A 20,660-nucleotide genomic window follows, 5' to 3' on the forward strand; every position below is an offset into this window, starting at 1 on the left:
GCACCTGTAGTAAAGGAGGGACTTATGCTTCTGCAGCAAAAATCATTGTGTTTTTTCAGGGCCCTCTCCAACAACCTTTGTTTCAAAAGGCATTTTTATTTGACAGAAAAAGTAGTAAATGGCAGATAAGCAAAGGCAGACTTCCTTAAGAAGAAGATAGAGTTTGTGAAGGCTCTTGTGAAACAAATTATACAAAAATTAAATAAATCAAAAATATTGAGGAAGGAAAATTCTACGCTACTAATGAACAAACATGGTTCGATTTCTGTCTGACTTATTATTATTATTTTTTTGTTATTGATAAATCAGTGACATAATGTAAGTCTTCCCAGAGTTCCAGATATTTTAAGCCACGCCCACTGGTAGCCTGAGAAGAACGGTCAAAGTTGGGTCTCCATGACAACCCATCTGACTGTTTCCACGACGACAGCCTCCATGACGTCAGTGTAAAATGATTCTGCCACAGGTAGATTAGGAGGTTTACATGTCAGCGTCTCCGTCATAGGCCAGGGTCAGAGGCTTGAGCCGGTTGTTATACATCTGTCTTCTCTGGGGTTTCTTTGGCTTTTTACTAGGAAAGAAAAATGGCAGAAAACATTGTTATTACATGTTTCATATTTCAATTATTGAAGAGGACATTTAGATACCCCTAGCCCTAATATGTAGGCCTAGACATCATAATAATGGAGGACGTATCCATATCATGGCTAAGTTACCCCCACCTGATACATAGAGCTTGCTCTGCTATCTTTTCAAACCGTTTGCCTCGTGTAAAGAGCTGCGTGCATCATTCTGCTGAAGGCCATGCGTTTAGTAGACGGTCAGTTCTACCATCATGCAAAAGGCAATATTGAAATTGCCAATGACTCTGTTCTTACACTGCCACTGTCATTGAAGGAAAAACAACACATCTGTTGGTTACAGCATTAGTAAGTAAGGAACATTTCAGAAGCACATTTCAGTGGCCCTTGTCCTAGCATTGAAGTGATGGTGCAGTCGATAATACAGCACTTCATGGAAAATTTCAACGCCTGCTGTAATTCATTTTTATATTGAGACATGTGAGAGAGGTTGAACTCTAAAGGAAGCTGATGAGGGTACAAGCGCAGTACAGAAAGCAGCTTTTTTTCAGCCCAGAACAGTTCCCACTCAAACAGTTCCCACTCACCTTAATGGAAACTAGGCTATGGCACACAGAGACAGTGTAGACAGTTAGCTATAGGTGCATAATGATGACAACACTATGGCATGTCTGGGCAGGCTCTAACATATCACACATCACAACTTCACATACAAAACACAGGGATGAATGGGGAAGAATGGACGGAACAAATAAAGGCTTGAATGGTGAGGGGATCATTGAATAAAGGTGATGAGTGATTCTTCTATCTGGCCACAAGAGGACAGTATGCTATTAAAAGTGAAAGCTGGTCGTTTTATAGAGTAACTATGAGATCAATGTTCTGCATCTCTGAAATCAGAAATATACGGCATCCATATTATGTAGTCCTTCAACAAATAACCAAGGGACTTCCTAAAATGGATTCTGTACAGAAGTATGTTTAAGTATGGAGGTGCTCTAAAGACTACTAAACAAACTCCAGGAGCACAGAGGGGTCAGAGGTCTAACAGAGGGACCTGGGGGGATGACTTCCTGCTCACCTCCATCAATAGCTCCATGTGGTTGGTCGGACAGGCACATGTGACAGCAGATTTGGGGAGGAGAGAAAGACAGAGGGTAGGGGAGTTTGTGTGAACACTGCAGCGAGGGCCGCCGTTAGGTCAGGACCTCTAAGTTATGACTGTTTCAATGCCTTGTGGTTGTTGTTGGTGATTCTGTTGTTTATGATGGTTTTGTTGTTGATGCTGTTGTGCTTCTTGTTGATATTGATGTTGTTGATTATATGGTTGTTGCTGACAGTGTTGATTTTGTTGTGGTGGTGGTTGTTGTTGATTTTGATTTTGTTGATGATATTGCTGATATTTATGTTTTTGTTGTTGTAATTGTTGTTGATCTTGACAATGATTCCGATGCGGTTGTTGTTCTTGATATTGACGTTGTTGTTCTAGTTCGTGTGCCTCATGCTGGCAGTCAGGACACGTATAAGCCATGGTATGATCGTTCTGTCCTCTCCAGACCACCGTATCAGTGCACCGGTCAGGGTTCCAGTTACAGTGATGGGTACTACTCCGACTGATGGTGCACGGAGGAGGGGGGGATGAACGGATAAGGTGGGGAGAGGGATGAACGGATGAGGTGGAAAGAGAAAAGCAAAATCGAGAGTACAAATAATGACATGATTTGAAATGAAAATGAATGGGTAAAAATGAAGCAGATGTGATCGTGAAGTGATATACACTGAGTGCACAAAACATTACGGACACCTTCCTAGTATTGGGTTGCACCCCACGCTTTTGCGCTCAGAACAGCCTCAATTCGTCCGAGAATGCACTCTACAAGGTGTCAAAAGCGTTCCAGAGGGATGCTGGCCCATGTTGACTCCAATACGTCCCACAGTTGTGTCAAGTTGGCTGGATGTCCTTTGGGTGGTGGAGCATTATCGGTACACACGGGAAACTGTTGAGTGTGAAAAACACAGCAGCGCTGCCGTTCTTGACACAAACCGGTGCGCTTGGCACATACTACCATAAACCTTTCAAAGGCACTTAAATCTTTTGTCTTGCCCATTCACCCTCTGAATGGCACACATACACCATCCATGTCTCAATTGTCTGAAGGCTTAAAAATCATTATTTAACCTGTCTCCTCCCCTTCACCTACACTGATTGAAGTGGAATTAACAAGTGAGGGATAATACTGTAGCTTTCACTCGGATTCACATGGTCAGTCTATGACATGGAAAGAGCAGATGTCCTTAAAACCACTTAAGGATCAAACCCTTTTTTTTAATATTCACCTAAAATGACATACCCAAATCTAACTGCCTGTAGCTCAGGACCTGAAGCAAGGATATGCATATTCTTGATACCATTTAAAAGGAAACACTGAAGTTTGTGATAATGTGAAATTAATGTGGGAGAATGTAACACATTAGATCTGGTAAAAGACAATATAAAGGCATGTTTTTTAAAAATCATCTTTGAAATGCAAGAGAAAGGTCACAATGTACTATTCCAGGTTAGGAGTAATTTTGGTGTTGGCCACTAGATGGCAGCAGTGTATGTGCAAAGTTTTAGACTGATCCAATGAACAATTGCATTTCTGTTCAAAATGTTGTATCAAGTCTGCCCAAATGTGCCTAATTGGTTTATTGATACATTTTCAAGTTCATAACAGTGCACTCTCCTCAAACAATAACATGGTATTATTTCACTGTAATAGCTACTGTAAATTGGACAGTGCAGTTAGATTAACAAGAATTTAAGCTTTCTGCCCATATCAGATATGTCTATGTCCTGGGAAATGTTCTTGTTACTTACAACCTCATGCTAATCGCATTAGAGCACGTTAGCTCAACCGTCCTGTGGGGTGGGTCACAGATCTCTTAGAGGTTAATGTTATGTACACTCAGTGTACATACAGGTGATGACATACATACATACATACATACATACATACATACATACATACATACATACATACATACATACATACATACATACATACATACATACATACATACATACATACATACATACATATACACACACATACATACATACATACATACATACATACATACATACATACATACATACATACATACATACATACATACATACATACATACATACATACATACATACATACATACATTGCGCCTGATATACATGCCATACAAGTGATGACATACAGAATACAGGTGACATTCAAATGACTGATATACACAAACTATCAAACAGGTTAACTTACCAGGCTAGGAAGGTCATGGAAACTATAAAGACGAGTAGAACAAAAGCTCCAGCTGCCACACCATAGACCCATGTCTTCAGTTTACCATCTGTAGAGAAGGACACACCACACACACTTAGCACACTGACAAGTGACCAACGTCAGTGACAGCTCACATTGGACTCTAATGTGAACGGCTTCACTGCACCTCCATTCCTGTGCAGTAGAGCAGCACACCACATGTTCTCCTGATCATCTGTTGTGAGTAAATTATTATAGGTGGATTGTACTTCAATTTTTCTGTGAATATTAAGATCCACCGCATCATCATACGTGAGTAGAATTGATGGATATTCTGAGGATGAGAAATTCTCGGCCTAATCCTAAATATGTGTGCAAATGGCCGGTGTGAGACTTCTGTTCATATACCTCTTGACGTCGTTAAGGGATTTGTGCAAAAACAATGTGGCTACCGGGAATGACACCCTGCAGAATGGTTACCTTTTTGTAGCTCTACTGCAAATTCTGCTATAATTCCTGAATATATTCACATTTACTTTCTACAAAATACAGGCCGATATTCTAACAAGATTCGACAATATCACATAATAACAACTAGGAAAAGTCTGGGATGGTTCCTACTGTCCCGTAAATTGCTAGAGTAAATCTGTCTGGTTAGAGTACCTGGTCCGAAGGGCTGTAGGAACCAGGTGCGTCCAGCTCGGCCAGGCAGGCTGTTGGAGGGCTGTGTGGGGCTGACCGCCCTGATGGTCTTCACATCAGCCCTGCTGTCCCCCGCCGTGGGGATCTCTAACACAGGGATCACCGTACACTGGTCCAGTAGGCCGTCTGATGTCATCACCTCTGTGTAGCCCTCATCACAACCACACACACCCGCCTGGGAGAAGAGGGGAGGAACACACATGTACAAGGGAAATGAACTCGCACATCAAGGGGTTGCTTTGCAGGCATGTCAGAGACGGTCAATATAAAATCATTTTTGTCAGTTTCATCTCGTTTAGCAGAGCAAATAAAGCTGTTGGAGGCTACTGACCTGGTTAAGCATCGAGTTGGATTTTAAGTAAGGTTATTTCTTATCAAATATTCTCAGGTGTAATTGAATGAATCATCCCTCAGCTTGAGCTCAGCCTCATATCTTGGCAGTATTAAAATGAACCATTGCACGTTTCAAACCCCTTTGTGATGCTACTGCTGCTTTGAAAGTGGGGATCAGACAGAAATTCATGCTTTGAGATTTAAAGGGTGGGGTAGGTTTGGGTTGGGGTATACAGCCAGCCACCCCAAAGGTTAACCCATGTTCTTTCTCTCTTTCTATTATTCTTCTCTCTCTCTCTCCTTCTTTCTATCATCGCTCTCTCTGTTCATTCATCTGCCTAACCCAGAGGTTTCTGGTGCTCTGTTTCTCTCATCCCTCTCTCTCTGTTCATTCATCTGCCTGCTTGGCGGGGGGTTCCCCTATTCCCCAGCAATCTCCGGAGGATAATCACCCCGAGAAGAAATACCCACAATGCAATCAGTGGCTGTACGGCTGAACACACACACACACACACACACACACACACACACACACACACACACACACACACACACACACACACACACACACACACACACACACACACACAGGGTCGACGGATGAAAGAACAGGGCAGGAAACAGGAAGGCTGATTAGCATAACCAAAGTGGCAGACAAAGAGAGGGGCAGGATGAGGATGCAGCAGCTTTATCACTGGTTTGTTATGCAGCCTGGTTCTGCAGCATGGGGCTAAACAACACACTGCCAAGTCTGTGGCTGGCACACACAGCTTACACACACACCAAGACCTGCTTGTGCATGCAGACACACACAAACACACCGACACACACAAACAGACACACACACACGCACACACACACACATACGTACAGGCGCACACACATCTTCTCATATACACACACACATGCATGCATGCATACATAGACAGAAAAAACGGGGAATCTGACAGACAGAAAAAATGAAATGGAACAGGATATACAGCATACACAATCACAGAAACACTGTTCCTCTCCCCCAGGCCTGGGAAATCACTTAAAACACAAACATATACTGAACAAAAATACAAACGCAACATGCAACAATTTCAAAGATTTTACTGAGCTACAGTTCAAGAAATCAGGCAATTAAAATAATTTGACCCTAATCTATGGATTTCACAGGACTGGGAATACAGATATGCATCTGTTGGTCACAGATACCTTAAAGAAAAGGTAGGGGTGTGGATCAGAAAACCATTCAGTAACTGGTGTGACCACCATTTGTCTCACGCAGCGACACATCTCCTTCGCATAGAGTTGATCAGGCTGTTGATTGTGGCCTGTGGAATGTTGTCCCAGTCCTCTTCAATGGCTGTGAGAAGTTCCTGGATATTGGCAGGAACTGAGCTGTCGTATCGATCTAGAGCATCCCAAACATGCTCAATGGATGACATGGCTAGTGAGTATGCAGGCCATGAATGAACTGGGACATTTTCAGCTTCTAGGAATTGTGTACAGATCCTTGAGACATGGGGCAGTGCATTATCATGCTGAAACATGAGGTGATGGCGGCAGATGAATGGCATGACAATGAGCCTCAGGATCTCATCACGGTATCTCTGTGCATTCAAATTGCCATCGATAAAATGCAATTGTGATCATTGTCCGTAGCTTATGCCTACCCATACCATAACCACCACGGTTACGACACCGAACTGCAGTCAGATCAAGACCCTGGTGAGGACAACGAGCACGCAGATGAGCTTCCCTGAGACGGTTTCTGACAGTTTGTGCAGAAATTTTTCGGTTGTGCAAACCCACAGTTTCATCAGCTGTCCGGATGGCTGGTCTCAGACCATCCCGAAGGTGAAGAAACCGGATGTGGAGGTCCTGGGCCGGCTTGGATACACGTGGTCTGTGGTTGTGAGGCCGTTTGGACGAACTGCCAAATTCTCTAAAACAATGTTGGAGGAGGCTTATGGTAGAGAAATGAACATTCAATTCTCTGGCAACTGATCTGGTGGACATTCCTGCAGTCAGCATGCCAATTGCACACTCCCTATAAACTTCTAACATCCGTTGTGTTGTGTGACCAAACTGCACATTTTAGAGTGGCCTTTTATTGTCCCCAGCACAAGTTGCACCTGTGTAATGATCATGATGTTTAATCAGCTTCTTGATATGCCACATTTGTCAGGTGGATGGATTGTCCTGGCAAAGGAGAAATGCTCACTAACAAGAATGTAAACAAATTTGTGCACAAAATTTGAGAGAGATAAGCTTTTGTGTGTATGGACATTTTCTGGAATCTTCTTTTTCAACTTATTGGACCGACACTTTACATGTTGAATTTATATTTTTGTTCAGTATAAAAGAGCAGAGTCACAATACACACACTACACAAACAGACACATTTGAGTCATATTCAGCTAGACATGTTGTTGTAGCTCTCTCACAGCCCCCTCAGCTAGCACAGACTAGAGGCCTGAGTCCTGGTTCATGATGTTAGTAATAGTGACTGGTTCTAATGTGTTCTGACATGGGTGTGTGTGTGTAGATGGTGCCAATCCCCCATACACACACACACACTCCTAGTGTACCCATTTAACTGGTCCCCTGGTGTTTCCAGGAAATTGACTCTGTTTGTAGTGAACACAAATGCTGGAAGCTCTCAGCCCGAGGAGAGACAGACTACACTTCAAAGACCAGGCTGTATATTATGGGATATTTCTTGCTCACATAAGACTAAGAATGAAAAACATTTAATAGAAAATCATTGAAGTTACATGTTCTATGTTATTTGTACTGGTTCTGGGATTGCCTGTGAGATGCTTGATAATGTGAGAGGGAGTTTAGTTAAGAGGAAGTTTAATTGAAAAAGAAAATAGTCTTCTTGATCATGCGTTGTCATTTTACGTACATTTATGTAGTAGGCTCCTGCTACGGCAGATGCAACGATCCCTGTAGCGATACAGTAAGTACAGGGGCATTCATCTGCACGTGTACTAAGAACACCATTACAACGGCATGAGCACACCATCAGAGACTAACAGCTGTTTTCCTCTTCAGTATTCTTTTTTACCTCCTCTGTTTTCTCAACTAACCCAGATGGACTGGTGCCATCCCCACAGGGTCTGTCTGACTCTCTCTCTCTCTTTCTCTCCCCATCTCTCTCTTTCTTTCTGTTTCCAGACTCACCTCTGTGCAGAAGGAGCGCGGTTTGTTGCAGGCTGGGTCACATGATCGGTCTGCCAAGGGCTGGGCTGTCAGAGGGCAGCCACCTGTAGGGTAGAGGTCAGAGGGCAAGTGTCAATGTGGAGGGGTTGGGGGCAGCGAGGGGATGGAAGAGAGGGTGCATTCTGTACATTTACTTGCGCTAATGCAAGCAGATAAGCACATACACACATACACCCACACCAGTGGAGGCTGCTGAGGGGAGGAAGGCTCATAATAATGTCTGGAATGAAGTGAATGGGATAGCATCAAACACATGGAAACCATGCATTTGATGTATTTGATACCATTCCACTGATTCCGCTCCAGCCGTTTCCACGAGCCCGTCCTCCCCAATTAAGGTTCCACCAACCTCCTGTGACACACACAGCAGCGGACATGTGGCCCAGGTTGTTAGCTTGGACTGCTGTCTTTGTTGCTGCACTTCAGACTGTTGTGCTGCAGACAACTTGAATCAGAGACATTATACACCTCTTCTCTGTTTTGCACTCTCTCTCCCGCTCTCTCTCTCTCTCACTCCCTTAGATTCTACATGCCTCTCCTCCCTCCCTCTCTTTATTTCTCTCATTACCCCCCTCGCAGTATATTTTGATATTGCAATAATTCAGTAATTAGAGCACTCTGATAGCTAGCTGCTCAGAATTTCTCCCCAAACCCCCTGACGAAAACAATCCTATTAATTCATGGTTCAGCAGATACACACCACACATTACGCACCATCCCAGAGAGCAAGCGTACAGAGAGACACACTTAGATAAACAGGAAGAAGACGGAGCTCTCTGGATCTCAGATGAGTTGTGTGTACTGTAGTGAGTTGATGCTTTCACTGCACCATTCATTCTGATACAGTACCTGGGCTTTAATGCTTCAGATATCAAGGACAGCATGGCTGTGTCCTAAATGCCACCTCATTTCATACATAGTGCACTACTTTTGATGAGAGCTCTATGGAACTTGGGCAAAATAAGGGCACTACAGTATATAAGGAAAAGGGTGCCATTTGGAACGCAACTTGGGACTCATGCCTTTACGTGATTTTGCCTTTAGGCAAAAAGACAGGGGCTCGCTGCTTTCACACTCAGCTTTTATTTGAACTAACCTGGGGTAAATCAATATATACAATAGAAGGGTATAGAAGATAAGAGAAGGGACACTGTAGTGGCACTAGACCAACTAGACCTAGAGGAGGGATATGGTAGTGTAGTGGAGGGAACAAGACCAACTACACATAGAGGAGGGATATGGTAGTGTAGTGGAGGGAACTAGACCAACTACACCTAGAGGAGGGATATGGTAGTGTTGTGGAGGGAACTAGACCAACTACACATAGAGGAGGGATATGGTAGTGTTGTGGAGGGAACTAGACCAACTAGACCTAGAGGAGGGATATGGTAGTGTAGTGGAGGGAACGAGACCAACTACACATAGAGGAGGGATATGGTAGTGTAGTGGAGGGAACTAGACCAACTACACCTAGAGGAGGGATATGGTAGTGTAGTGGAGGGAACTAGACCAACTACACCTAGAGGAGGGATATGGTAGTGTAGTGGAGGGAACAAGACCAACGACACCTAGAGGAGGGATATGGTAGTGTAGTGGAGGGAACTAGACCAACTACACCTAGAGGAGGGATATGGCAGTGTAGTGGAGGGAACTAGACCAACTACACCTAGAGGAGGGATATGGTAGTGTAGTGGAGGGAACTAGACCAACTACACAGAGGAGGGATATGGTAGTGTAGTGGAGGGAACTAGACCAACTAGACCTAGAGGAGGGATATGGTAGTGTAGTGGAGGGAACTAGACCAACTACACCTAGAGGAGGGATATGGTAGTGTAGTGGAGGGAACTAGACCAACTACACCTAGAGGAGGGATATGGTAGTGTTGTGGAGGGAACTCGACCAACTACACCTAGAGGAGGGATATGGTAGTGTAGTGGAGGGAACTGGACCAACTACACCAAGAGGAGGGATATGGTAGTGTAGTGGAGGGAACTAGACCAACTACACCTAGAGGAGGGATATGGCAGTGTAGTGGAGGGAACTAGACCAACTACACCTAGAGGAGGGATATGGTAGTGTTGTGGAGGGAACTAGACCAACTACACAGAGGAGGGATATGGTAGTGTTGTGGAGGGAACTAGACCAACTACACAGAGGAGGGATATGGTAGTGTAGTGGAGGGAACTAGACCAACTACACCTAGAGGAGGGATATGGTAGTGTTGTGGAGGGAACTAGACCAACTACACCTAGAGGAGGGATATGGTAGTGTTGTGGAGGGAACTAGACCAACTACACCTAGAGGAGGGATATGGTAGTGTTGTGGAGGGAACTAGACCAACTACACCTAGAGGAGGGATATGGTAGTGTTGTGGAGGGAACTAGACCAACTACACCTAGAGGAGGGATATGGTAGTGTAGTGGAGGGAACTAGACCAACTACACCTAGAGGAGGGATATGGTAGTGTTGTGAAGGGAACTAGACCAACTACACCTAGAGGAGGGATATGGTAGTGTAGTGGAGGGAACTAGACCAACTACACCTAGAGGAGGGATATGGTAGTGTTGTGGAGGGAACTAGACCAACTACACCTAGAGGAGGGATATGGTAGTGTTGTGGAGGGAACTAGACCAACTAGACCTAGAGGAGGGAAATGGTAGTGTTGTGGAGGGAACTAGACCAACTACACCTAGAGGAGGGATATGGTAGTGTTGTGGAGGGAACTAGACCAACTAGACCAAGGTTATACAGAGGAGGGATATGGTAGTGTTGTGGAGGGAACTAGACCAACTAGACCTAGAGGAGGGATATGGTAGTGTTGTGGAGGGGACTAGACCAACTACACCAAGAGGAGGGATATGGTAGTGTTGTGGAGGGAACTAGACCAACTACACCTAGAGGGGATATAGAAGTGTAGTGGAGGGAACAAGACCAACTACACCTAGAGGAGGGATATGGTAGTGTAGTGGAGGGAACTAGACCAACTACACCTAGAGGAGGGATATGGTAGTGTAGTGGAGGGAACTAGACCAACTACACCTAGAGGAGGGATATGGTAGTGTAGTGGAGGGAACTAGACCAACTACACCTAGAGGAGGGATATGGTAGTGTAGTGGAGGGAACTAGACCAACTACACCTAGAGGAGGGATATGGTAGTGTTGTGGAGGGAACTAGACCAACTACACCTAGAGGAGGGATATGGCAGTGTAGTGGAGGGAACTAGACCAACTACACCTAGAGGAGGGATATGGTAGTGTAGTGGAGGGAATTAGACCAACTACACCTAGAGGAGGGATATGGTAGTGTTGTGGAGGGAACTCGACCAACTACACCTAGAGGAGGGATATGGTAGTGTAGTGGAGGGAACTGGACCAACTACACCAAGAGGAGGGATATGGTAGTGTAGTGGAGGGAACTAGACCAACTACACCTAGAGGAGGGATATGGTAGTGTTGTGGAGGGAACTAGACCAACTACACCTAGAGGAGGGATATGGTAGTGTAGTGGAGGGAACTAGACCAACTACACCTAGAGGAGGGATATGGTAGTGTAGTGGAGGGAACTAGACCAACTACACAGAGGAGGGATATGGTAGTGTAGTGGAAGGAACTAGACCAACTACACCTATAGGGGATATGGTAGTGTTGTGGAGGGAACTAGACCAACTACACCTAGAGGAGGGATATGGTAGTGTTGTGGAGGGAACTAGACCAACTACACCTAGAGGAGGGATATGGTAGTGTTGTGGAGGGAACTAGACCAACTACACCTAGAGGAGGGATATGGTAGTGTTGTGGAGGGAACTAGACCAACTACACCTAGAGGAGGGATATGGTAGTGTAGTGGAGGGAACTAGACCAACTACACCTAGAGGAGGGATATGGTAGTGTTGTGGAGGGAACTAGACCAACTACACCTAGAGGAGGGATATGGTAGTGTTGTGGAGGGAACTAGACCAACTAGACCTAGAGGGGATATGGTAGTGTTGTGAAGGGAACTAGACCAACTACACCTAGAGGAGGGATATGGTAGTGTAGTGGAGGGAACTAGACCAACTAGACCTAGAGGAGGGATATGGTAGTGTAGTGGAGGGAACGAGACCAACTACACCTAGAGGAGGGATATGGTAGTGTTGTGGAGGGAACTAGACCAACTACACCTAGAGGAGGGATATGGTAGTGTTGTGAAGGGAACTAGACCAACTACACCTAGAGGAGGGATATGGTAGTGTAGTGGAGGGAACTAGACCAACTACACCTAGAGGAGGGAAATGGTAGTGTTGTGGAGGGAACTAGACCAACTACACATAGAGGAGGGATATGGTAGTGTTGTGGAGGGAACTAGACCAACTACACCTAGAGGAGGGATATGGTAGTGTAGTGGAGGGAACTAGACCAACTAGACCTCGAGGAGGGATAGGGGAGTGTTGTGGAGGGAACTAGACCAACTAGACCAAGGTTATACAGAGGAGGGATATGGTAGTGTTGTGGAGGGAACTAGACCAACTATACCTAGAGGAGGGATATGGTAGTGTTGTGGAGGGAACTAGACCAACTAGACCTAGAGGAGAGATATGGTAGTGTTGTGGAGGGGACTAGACCAACTACACCAAGAGGAGGGATATGGTAGTGTTGTGGAGGGAACTAGACCAACTACACCAAGAGGAAGGATATGGTAGTGTTGTGGAGGGAACTAGACCAACTACACCTAGAGGGGATATGGTAGTGTAATAGAGGGAACTAGACCAACTACACCTAGAGGAGGGATATGGTAGTGTAGTGGAGGGAACTAGACCAACTAGACCTCGAGGAGGGATAGGGGAGTGTTGTGGAGGGAACTAGACCAACTAGACCTAGAGGAGGGAAATGGTAGTGTTGTGGAGGGAACTAGACCAACTACACCTAGAGGAGGGATATGGTAGTGTTGTGGAGGGAACTAGACCAACTAGACCAAGGTTATACAGAGGAGGGATATGGTAGTGTTGTGGAGGGAACTAGACCAACTATACCTAGAGGAGGGATATGGTAGTGTTGTGGAGGGAACTAGACCAACTAGACCTAGAGGAGGGATATGGTAGTGTTGTGGAGGGGACTAGACCAACTACACCAAGAGGAGGGATATGGTAGTGTTGTGGAGGGAACTAGACCAACTACACCTAGAGGAGGGATATGGTAGTGTAGTGGAGGGAACTAGACCAACTACACCTAGAGGAGGGATATGGTAGTGTTGTGGAGGTAACTAGACCAACTACACCTAGAGGGGATATGGTAGTGTAGTGGAGGGAACTAGACCAACTACACCTAGAGGAGGGATATGGTAGTGTTGTGGAGGGAACTAGACCAACTAGACCTAGAGGAGGGATATGGTAGTGTAGTGGAGGGAACTAGACCAACTACACCTAGAGGAGGGATATGGTAGTGTAGTGGTGGGAACTAGACCAACTACACCTAGAGGAGGGATATGGTAGTGTTGTGGAGGGAACTAGACCAACTACACCTAGAGGGGATATAGAAGTGTAGTGGAGGGAACTAGACCAACTACACCTAGAGGAGGGATATGGTAGTGTTGTGGAGGGGACTAGACCAACTACACCAAGAGGAGGGATATGGTAGTGTTGTGGAGGGAACTAGACCAACTACACCAAGAGGAAGGATATGGTAGTGTTGTGGAGGGAACTAGACCAACTAGACCTAGAGGAGGGATATGGTAGTGTAGTGGAGGGAACTAGACCAACTACACCTAGAGGAGGGATATGGTAGTGTAGTGGAGGGAACGAGACCAACTACACCTAGAGGAGGGATATGGTAGTGTTGTGGAGGGAACTAGACCAACTACACCTAGAGGAGGGATATGGTAGTGTTGTGAAGGGAACTGGACCAACTACACCAAGAGGAGGGATATGGTAGTGTAGTGGAGGGAACTAGACCAACTACACCTAGAGGAGGGATATGGTAGTGTTGTGGAGGGAACTAGACCAACTACACCTAGAGGAGGGATATGGTAGTGTAGTGGAGGGAACTAGACCAACTACACCTAGAGGAGGGATATGGTAGTGTAGTGGAGGGAACTAGACCAACTACACAGAGGAGGGATATGGTAGTGTAGTGGAAGGAACTAGACCAACTACACCTATAGGGGATATGGTAGTGTTGTGGAGGGAACTAGACCAACTACACCTAGAGGAGGGATATGGTAGTGTTGTGGAGGGAACTAGACCAACTACACCTAGAGGAGGGATATGGTAGTGTTGTGGAGGGAACTAGACCAACTACACCTAGAGGAGGGATATGGTAGTGTTGTGGAGGGAACTAGACCAACTACACCTAGAGGAGGGATATGGTAGTGTTGTGGAGGGAACTAGACCAACTACACATAGAGGAGGGATATGGTAGTGTTGTGGAGGGAACTAGACCAACTACACCTAGAGGAGGGATATGGTAGTGTAGTGGAGGGAACTAGACCAACTAGACCTCGAGGAGGGATAGGGGAGTGTTGTGGAGGGAACTAGACCAACTAGACCAAGGTTATACAGAGGAGGGATATGGTAGTGTTGTGGAGGGAACTAGACCAACTATACCTAGAGGAGGGATATGGTAGTGTTGTGGAGGGAACTAGACCAACTAGACCTAGAGGAGAGATATGGTAGTGTTGTGGAGGGGACTAGACCAACTACACCAAGAGGAGGGATATGGTAGTGTTGTGGAGGGAACTAGACCAACTACACCAAGAGGAAGGATATGGTAGTGTTGTGGAGGGAACTAGACCAACTACACCTAGAGGGGATATGGTAGTGTAATAGAGGGAACTAGACCAACTACACCTAGAGGAGGGATATGGTAGTGTAGTGGAGGGAACTAGACCAACTAGACCTCGAGGAGGGATAGGGGAGTGTTGTGGAGGGAACTAGACCAACTAGACCTAGAGGAGGGAAATGGTAGTGTTGTGGAGGGAACTAGACCAACTACACCTAGAGGAGGGATATGGTAGTGTTGTGGAGGGAACTAGACCAACTAGACCAAGGTTATACAGAGGAGGGATATGGTAGTGTTGTGGAGGGAACTAGACCAACTATACCTAGAGGAGGGATATGGTAGTGTTGTGGAGGGAACTAGACCAACTACACCTAGAGGAGGGATATGGTAGTGTTGTGGAGGGACTAGACCAACTACACCAAGAGGAGGGATATGGTAGTGTTGTGGAGGGAACTAGACCAACTACACCTAGAGGAGGGATATGGTAGTGTAGTGGAGGGAACTAGACCAACTACACCTAGAGGAGGGATATGGTAGTGTTGTGGAGGGAACTAGACCAACTACACCTAGAGGAGGGATATGGTAGTGTTGTGGAGGGAACTAGACCAACTACACCTAGAGGGGATATGGTAGTGTAGTGGAGGGAACTAGACCAACTACACCTAGAGGAGGGATATGGTAGTGTAGTGGAGGGAACTAGACCAACTACACCTAGAGGAGGGATATGGTAGTGTAGTGGTGGGAACTAGACCAACTACACCTAGAGGAGGGATATGGTAGTGTTGTGGAGGGAACTAGACCAACTACACCTAGAGGGGATATAGAAGTGTAGTGGAGGGAACTAGACCAACTACACCTAGAGGAGGGATATGGTAGTGTTGTGGAGGGGACTAGACCAACTACACCAAGAGGAGGGATATGGTAGTGTTGTGGAGGGAACTAGACCAACTACACCAAGAGGAAGGATATGGTAGTGTTGTGGAGGGAACTAGACCAACTAGACCTAGAGGAGGGATATGGTAGTGTAGTGGAGGGAACTAGACCAACTACACCTAGAGGAGGGATATGGTAGTGTAGTGGAGGGAACGAGACCAACTACACCTAGAGGAGGGATATGGTAGTGTTGTGGAGGGAACTAGACCAACTACACCTAGAGGAGGGATATGGTAGTGTTGTGAAGGGAACTGGACCAACTACACCAAGAGGAGGGATATGGTAGTGTAGTGGAGGGAACTAGACCAACTACACCTAGAGGAGGGATATGGTAGTGTTGTGGAGGGAACTAGACCAACTACACCTAGAGGAGGGATATGGTAGTGTAGTGGAGGGAACTAGACCAACTACACCTAGAGGAGGGATATGGTAGTGTAGTGGAGGGAACTAGACCAACTACACAGAGGAGGGATATGGTAGTGTAGTGGAAGGAACTAGACCAACTACACCTATAGGGGATATGGTAGTGTTGTGGAGGGAACTAGACCAACTACACCTAGAGGAGGGATATGGTAGTGTTGTGGAGGGAACTAGACCAACTACACCTAGAGGAGGGATATGGTAGTGTTGTGGAGGGAACTAGACCAACTACACCTAGAGGAGGGATATGGTAGTGTTGTGGAGGGAACTAGACCAACTACACCTAGAGGAGGGATATGGTAGTGTAGTGGAGGGAACTAGACCAACTACACCTAGAGGAGGGATATGGTAGTGTTGTGGAGGGAACTAGACCAACTACACCTAGAGGAGGGATATGGTAGTGTTGTGGAGGGAACTAGACCAACTAGACCTAGAGGGGATATGGTAGTGTTGTGAAGGGAACTAGACCAACTACACCTAGAGGAGGGATATGGTAGTGTAGTGGAGGGAACTAGACCAACTAGACCTAGAGGAGGGATATGGTAGTGTAGTGGAGGGAACGAGACCAACTACACCTAGAGGAGGGATATGGTAGTGTTGTGGAGGGAACTAGACCAACTACACCTAGAGGAGGGATATGGTAGTGTTGTGAAGGGAACTAGACCAACTACACCTAGAGGAGGGATATGGTAGTGTAGTGGAGGGAACTAGACCAACTACACCTAGAGGAGGGAAATGGTAGTGTTGTGGAGGGAACTAGACCAACTACACATAGAGGAGGGATATGGTAGTGTTGTGGAGGGAACTAGACCAACTACACCTAGAGGAGGGATATGGTAGTGTAGTGGAGGGAACTAGACCAACTAGACCTCGAGGAGGGATAGGGGAGTGTTGTGGAGGGAACTAGACCAACTAGACCTAGAGGAGGGAAATGGTAGTGTTGTGGAGGGAACTAGACCAACTACACCTAGAGGAGGGATATGGTAGTGTTGTGGAGGGAACTAGACCAACTAGACCAAGGTTATACAGAGGAGGGATATGGTAGTGTTGTGGAGGGAACTAGACCAACTAGACCTAGAGGAGGGATATGGTAGTGTAGTGGAGGGAACTAGACCAACTACACCTAGAGGAGGGATATGGTAGTGTAGTGGTGGGAACTAGACCAACTACACCTAGAGGAGGGATATGGTAGTGTTGTGGAGGGAACTAGACCAACTACACCTAGAGGGGATATAGAAGTGTAGTGGAGGGAACTAGACCAACTACACCTAGAGGAGGGATATGGTAGTGTTGTGGAGGGGACTAGACCAACTACACCAAGAGGAGGGATATGGTAGTGTTGTGGAGGGAACTAGACCAACTACACCAAGAGGAAGGATATGGTAGTGTTGTGGAGGGAACTAGACCAACTAGACCTAGAGGAGGGATATGGTAGTGTAGTGGAGGGAACTAGACCAACTACACCTAGAGGAGGGATATGGTAGTGTAGTGGAGGGAACGAGACCAACTACACCTAGAGGAGGGATATGGTAGTGTTGTGGAGGGAACTAGACCAACTACACCTAGAGGAGGGATATGGTAGTGTTGTGAAGGGAACTGGACCAACTACACCAAGAGGAGGGATATGGTAGTGTAGTGGAGGGAACTAGACCAACTACACCTAGAGGAGGGATATGGTAGTGTTGTGGAGGGAACTAGACCAACTACACCTAGAGGAGGGATATGGTAGTGTAGTGGAGGGAACTAGACCAACTACACCTAGAGGAGGGATATGGTAGTGTAGTGGAGGGAACTAGACCAACTACACAGAGGAGGGATATGGTAGTGTAGTGGAAGGAACTAGACCAACTACACCTATAGGGGATATGGTAGTGTTGTGGAGGGAACTAGACCAACTACACCTAGAGGAGGGATATGGTAGTGTTGTGGAGGGAACTAGACCAACTACACCTAGAGGAGGGATATGGTAGTGTTGTGGAGGGAACTAGACCAACTACACCTAGAGGAGGGATATGGTAGTGTTGTGGAGGGAACTAGACCAACTACACCTAGAGGAGGGATATGGTAGTGTAGTGGAGGGAACTAGACCAACTACACCTAGAGGAGGGATATGGTAGTGTTGTGGAGGGAACTAGACCAACTACACCTAGAGGAGGGATATGGTAGTGTTGTGGAGGGAACTAGACCAACTAGACCTAGAGGGGATATGGTAGTGTTGTGAAGGGAACTAGACCAACTACACCTAGAGGAGGGATATGGTAGTGTAGTGGAGGGAACTAGACCAACTAGACCTAGAGGAGGGATATGGTAGTGTAGTGGAGGGAACGAGACCAACTACACCTAGAGGAGGGATATGGTAGTGTTGTGGAGGGAACTAGACCAACTACACCTAGAGGAGGGATATGGTAGTGTTGTGAAGGGAACTAGACCAACTACACCTAGAGGAGGGATATGGTAGTGTAGTGGAGGGAACTAGACCAACTACACCTAGAGGAGGGAAATGGTAGTGTTGTGGAGGGAACTAGACCAACTACACACAGAGGAGGGATATGGTAGTGTTGTGGAGGGAACTAGACCAACTACACCTAGAGGAGGGATATGGTAGTGTAGTGGAGGGAACTAGACCAACTAGACCTCGAGGAGGGATAGGGGAGTGTTGTGGAGGGAACTAGACCAACTAGACCTAGAGGAGGGAAATGGTAGTGTTGTGGAGGGAACTAGACCAACTACACCTAGAGGAGGGATATGGTAGTGTTGTGGAGGGAACTAGACCAACTAGACCAAGGTTATACAGAGGAGGGATATGGTAGTGTTGTGGAGGGAACTAGACCAACTATACCTAGAGGAGGGATATGGTAGTGTTGTGGAGGGAACTAGACCAACTAGACCTAGAGGAGAGATATGGTAGTGTTGTGGAGGGGACTAGACCAACTACACCAAGAGGAGGGATATGGTAGTGTTGTGGAGGGAACTAGACCAACTACACCAAGAGGAAGGATATGGTAGTGTTGTGGAGGGAACTAGACCAACTACACCTAGAGGGGATATGGTAGTGTAGTGGAGGGAACTAGACCAACTAGACCTCGAGGAGGGATAGTGGAGTGTTGTGGAGGGAACTAGACCAACTAGACCTAGAGGAGGGAAATGGTAGTGTTGTGGAGGGAACTAGACCAACTACACCTAGAGGAGGGATATGGTAGTGTTGTGGAGGGAACTAGACCAACTAGACCAAGGTTATACAGAGGAGGGATATGGTAGTGTTGTGGAGGGAACTAGACCAACTATACCTAGAGGAGGGATATGGTAGTGTTGTGGAGGGAACTAGACCAACTAGACCTAGAGGAGGGATATGGTAGTGTTGTGGAGGGGACTAGACCAACTACACCAAGAGGAGGGATATGGTAGTGTTGTGGAGGGAACTAGACCAACTACACCTAGAGGAGGGATATGGTAGTGTAGTGGAGGGAACTAGACCAACTACACCTAGAGGAGGGATATGGTAGTGTTGTGGAGGTAACTAGACCAACTACACCTAGAGGGGATATGGTAGTGTAGTGGAGGGAACTAGACCAACTACACCTAGAGGAGGGATATGGTAGTGTTGTGGAGGGAACTAGACCAACTAGACCTAGAGGAGGGATATGGTAGTGTAGTGGAGGGAACTAGACCAACTACACCTAGAGGAGGGATATGGTAGTGTAGTGGTGGGAACTAGACCAACTACACCTAGAGGAGGGATATGGTAGTGTTGTGGAGGGGACTAGACCAACTACACCAAGAGGAGGGATATGGTAGTGTAGTGGAGGGAACTAGACCAACTACACCAAGAGGAAGGATATGGTAGTGTTGTGGAGGGAACTAGACCAACTAGACCTAGAGGAGGGATATGGTAGTGTAGTGGAGGGAACTAGACCAACTACACCTAGAGGAGGGATATGGTAGTGTAGTGGAGGGAACTAGACCAACTACACCTAGAGGAGGGATATGGTAGTGTTGTGGAGGGAACTAGACCAACTACACCTAGAGGAGGGATATGGTAGTGTTGTGGAGGGAACTAGACCAACTACACCTAGAGGAGGGATATGGTAGTGTTGTGGAGGGAACTAGACCAACTACACCTAGAGGAGGGATATGGTAGTGTAGTGGAGGGAACTAGACCAACTACACCTCGAGGAGGGATAGGGGAGTGTTGTGGAGGGAACTAGACCAACTACACCTAGAGGAGGGATATGGTAGTGTTGTGGAGGGAACTAGACCAACTACACCTAGAGGAGGGATATGGTAGTGTAGTGGAGGGAACTAAACCAACTAGACCAAGGTTATACAGAGGAGGGATATGGTAGTGTTGGGGAGGGAACTAGACCAACTAGACCTAGAGGAGGGATATGGTAGTGTTGTGGAGGGAACTAGACCAACTACACCTAGAGGA

The 20,660-nt window shown here is 46.3% G+C and overlaps 1 protein-coding gene across 1 annotated transcript in view; it reads right to left on the minus strand.

The window, feature by feature from the left end:
* Positions 1 to 297: 297 nt before the first annotated feature.
* LOC106570313 (thrombospondin type-1 domain-containing protein 7A) overlaps positions 298 to 20,660 on the minus strand; it is a 195,116-nt gene continuing 174,753 nt past the window's right edge. The window contains exons 25-28 of the mRNA XM_014142501.2: positions 8,087 to 8,169; positions 4,538 to 4,751; positions 3,875 to 3,962; positions 298 to 571 (exon numbers count right to left, since the gene is read on the minus strand). Of these exons, the coding sequence (XP_013997976.2) occupies positions 481 to 571; positions 3,875 to 3,962; positions 4,538 to 4,751; positions 8,087 to 8,169 (476 nt within the window). The 3' untranslated portion in view covers positions 298 to 480. The remainder of the gene's footprint in view (positions 572 to 3,874; positions 3,963 to 4,537; positions 4,752 to 8,086; positions 8,170 to 20,660) is intronic.

This window comes from Salmo salar, chromosome ssa14, assembly GCF_905237065.1.
Source record: "Salmo salar chromosome ssa14, Ssal_v3.1, whole genome shotgun sequence".
NCBI lineage: Eukaryota > Metazoa > Chordata > Actinopteri > Salmoniformes > Salmonidae > Salmo > Salmo salar.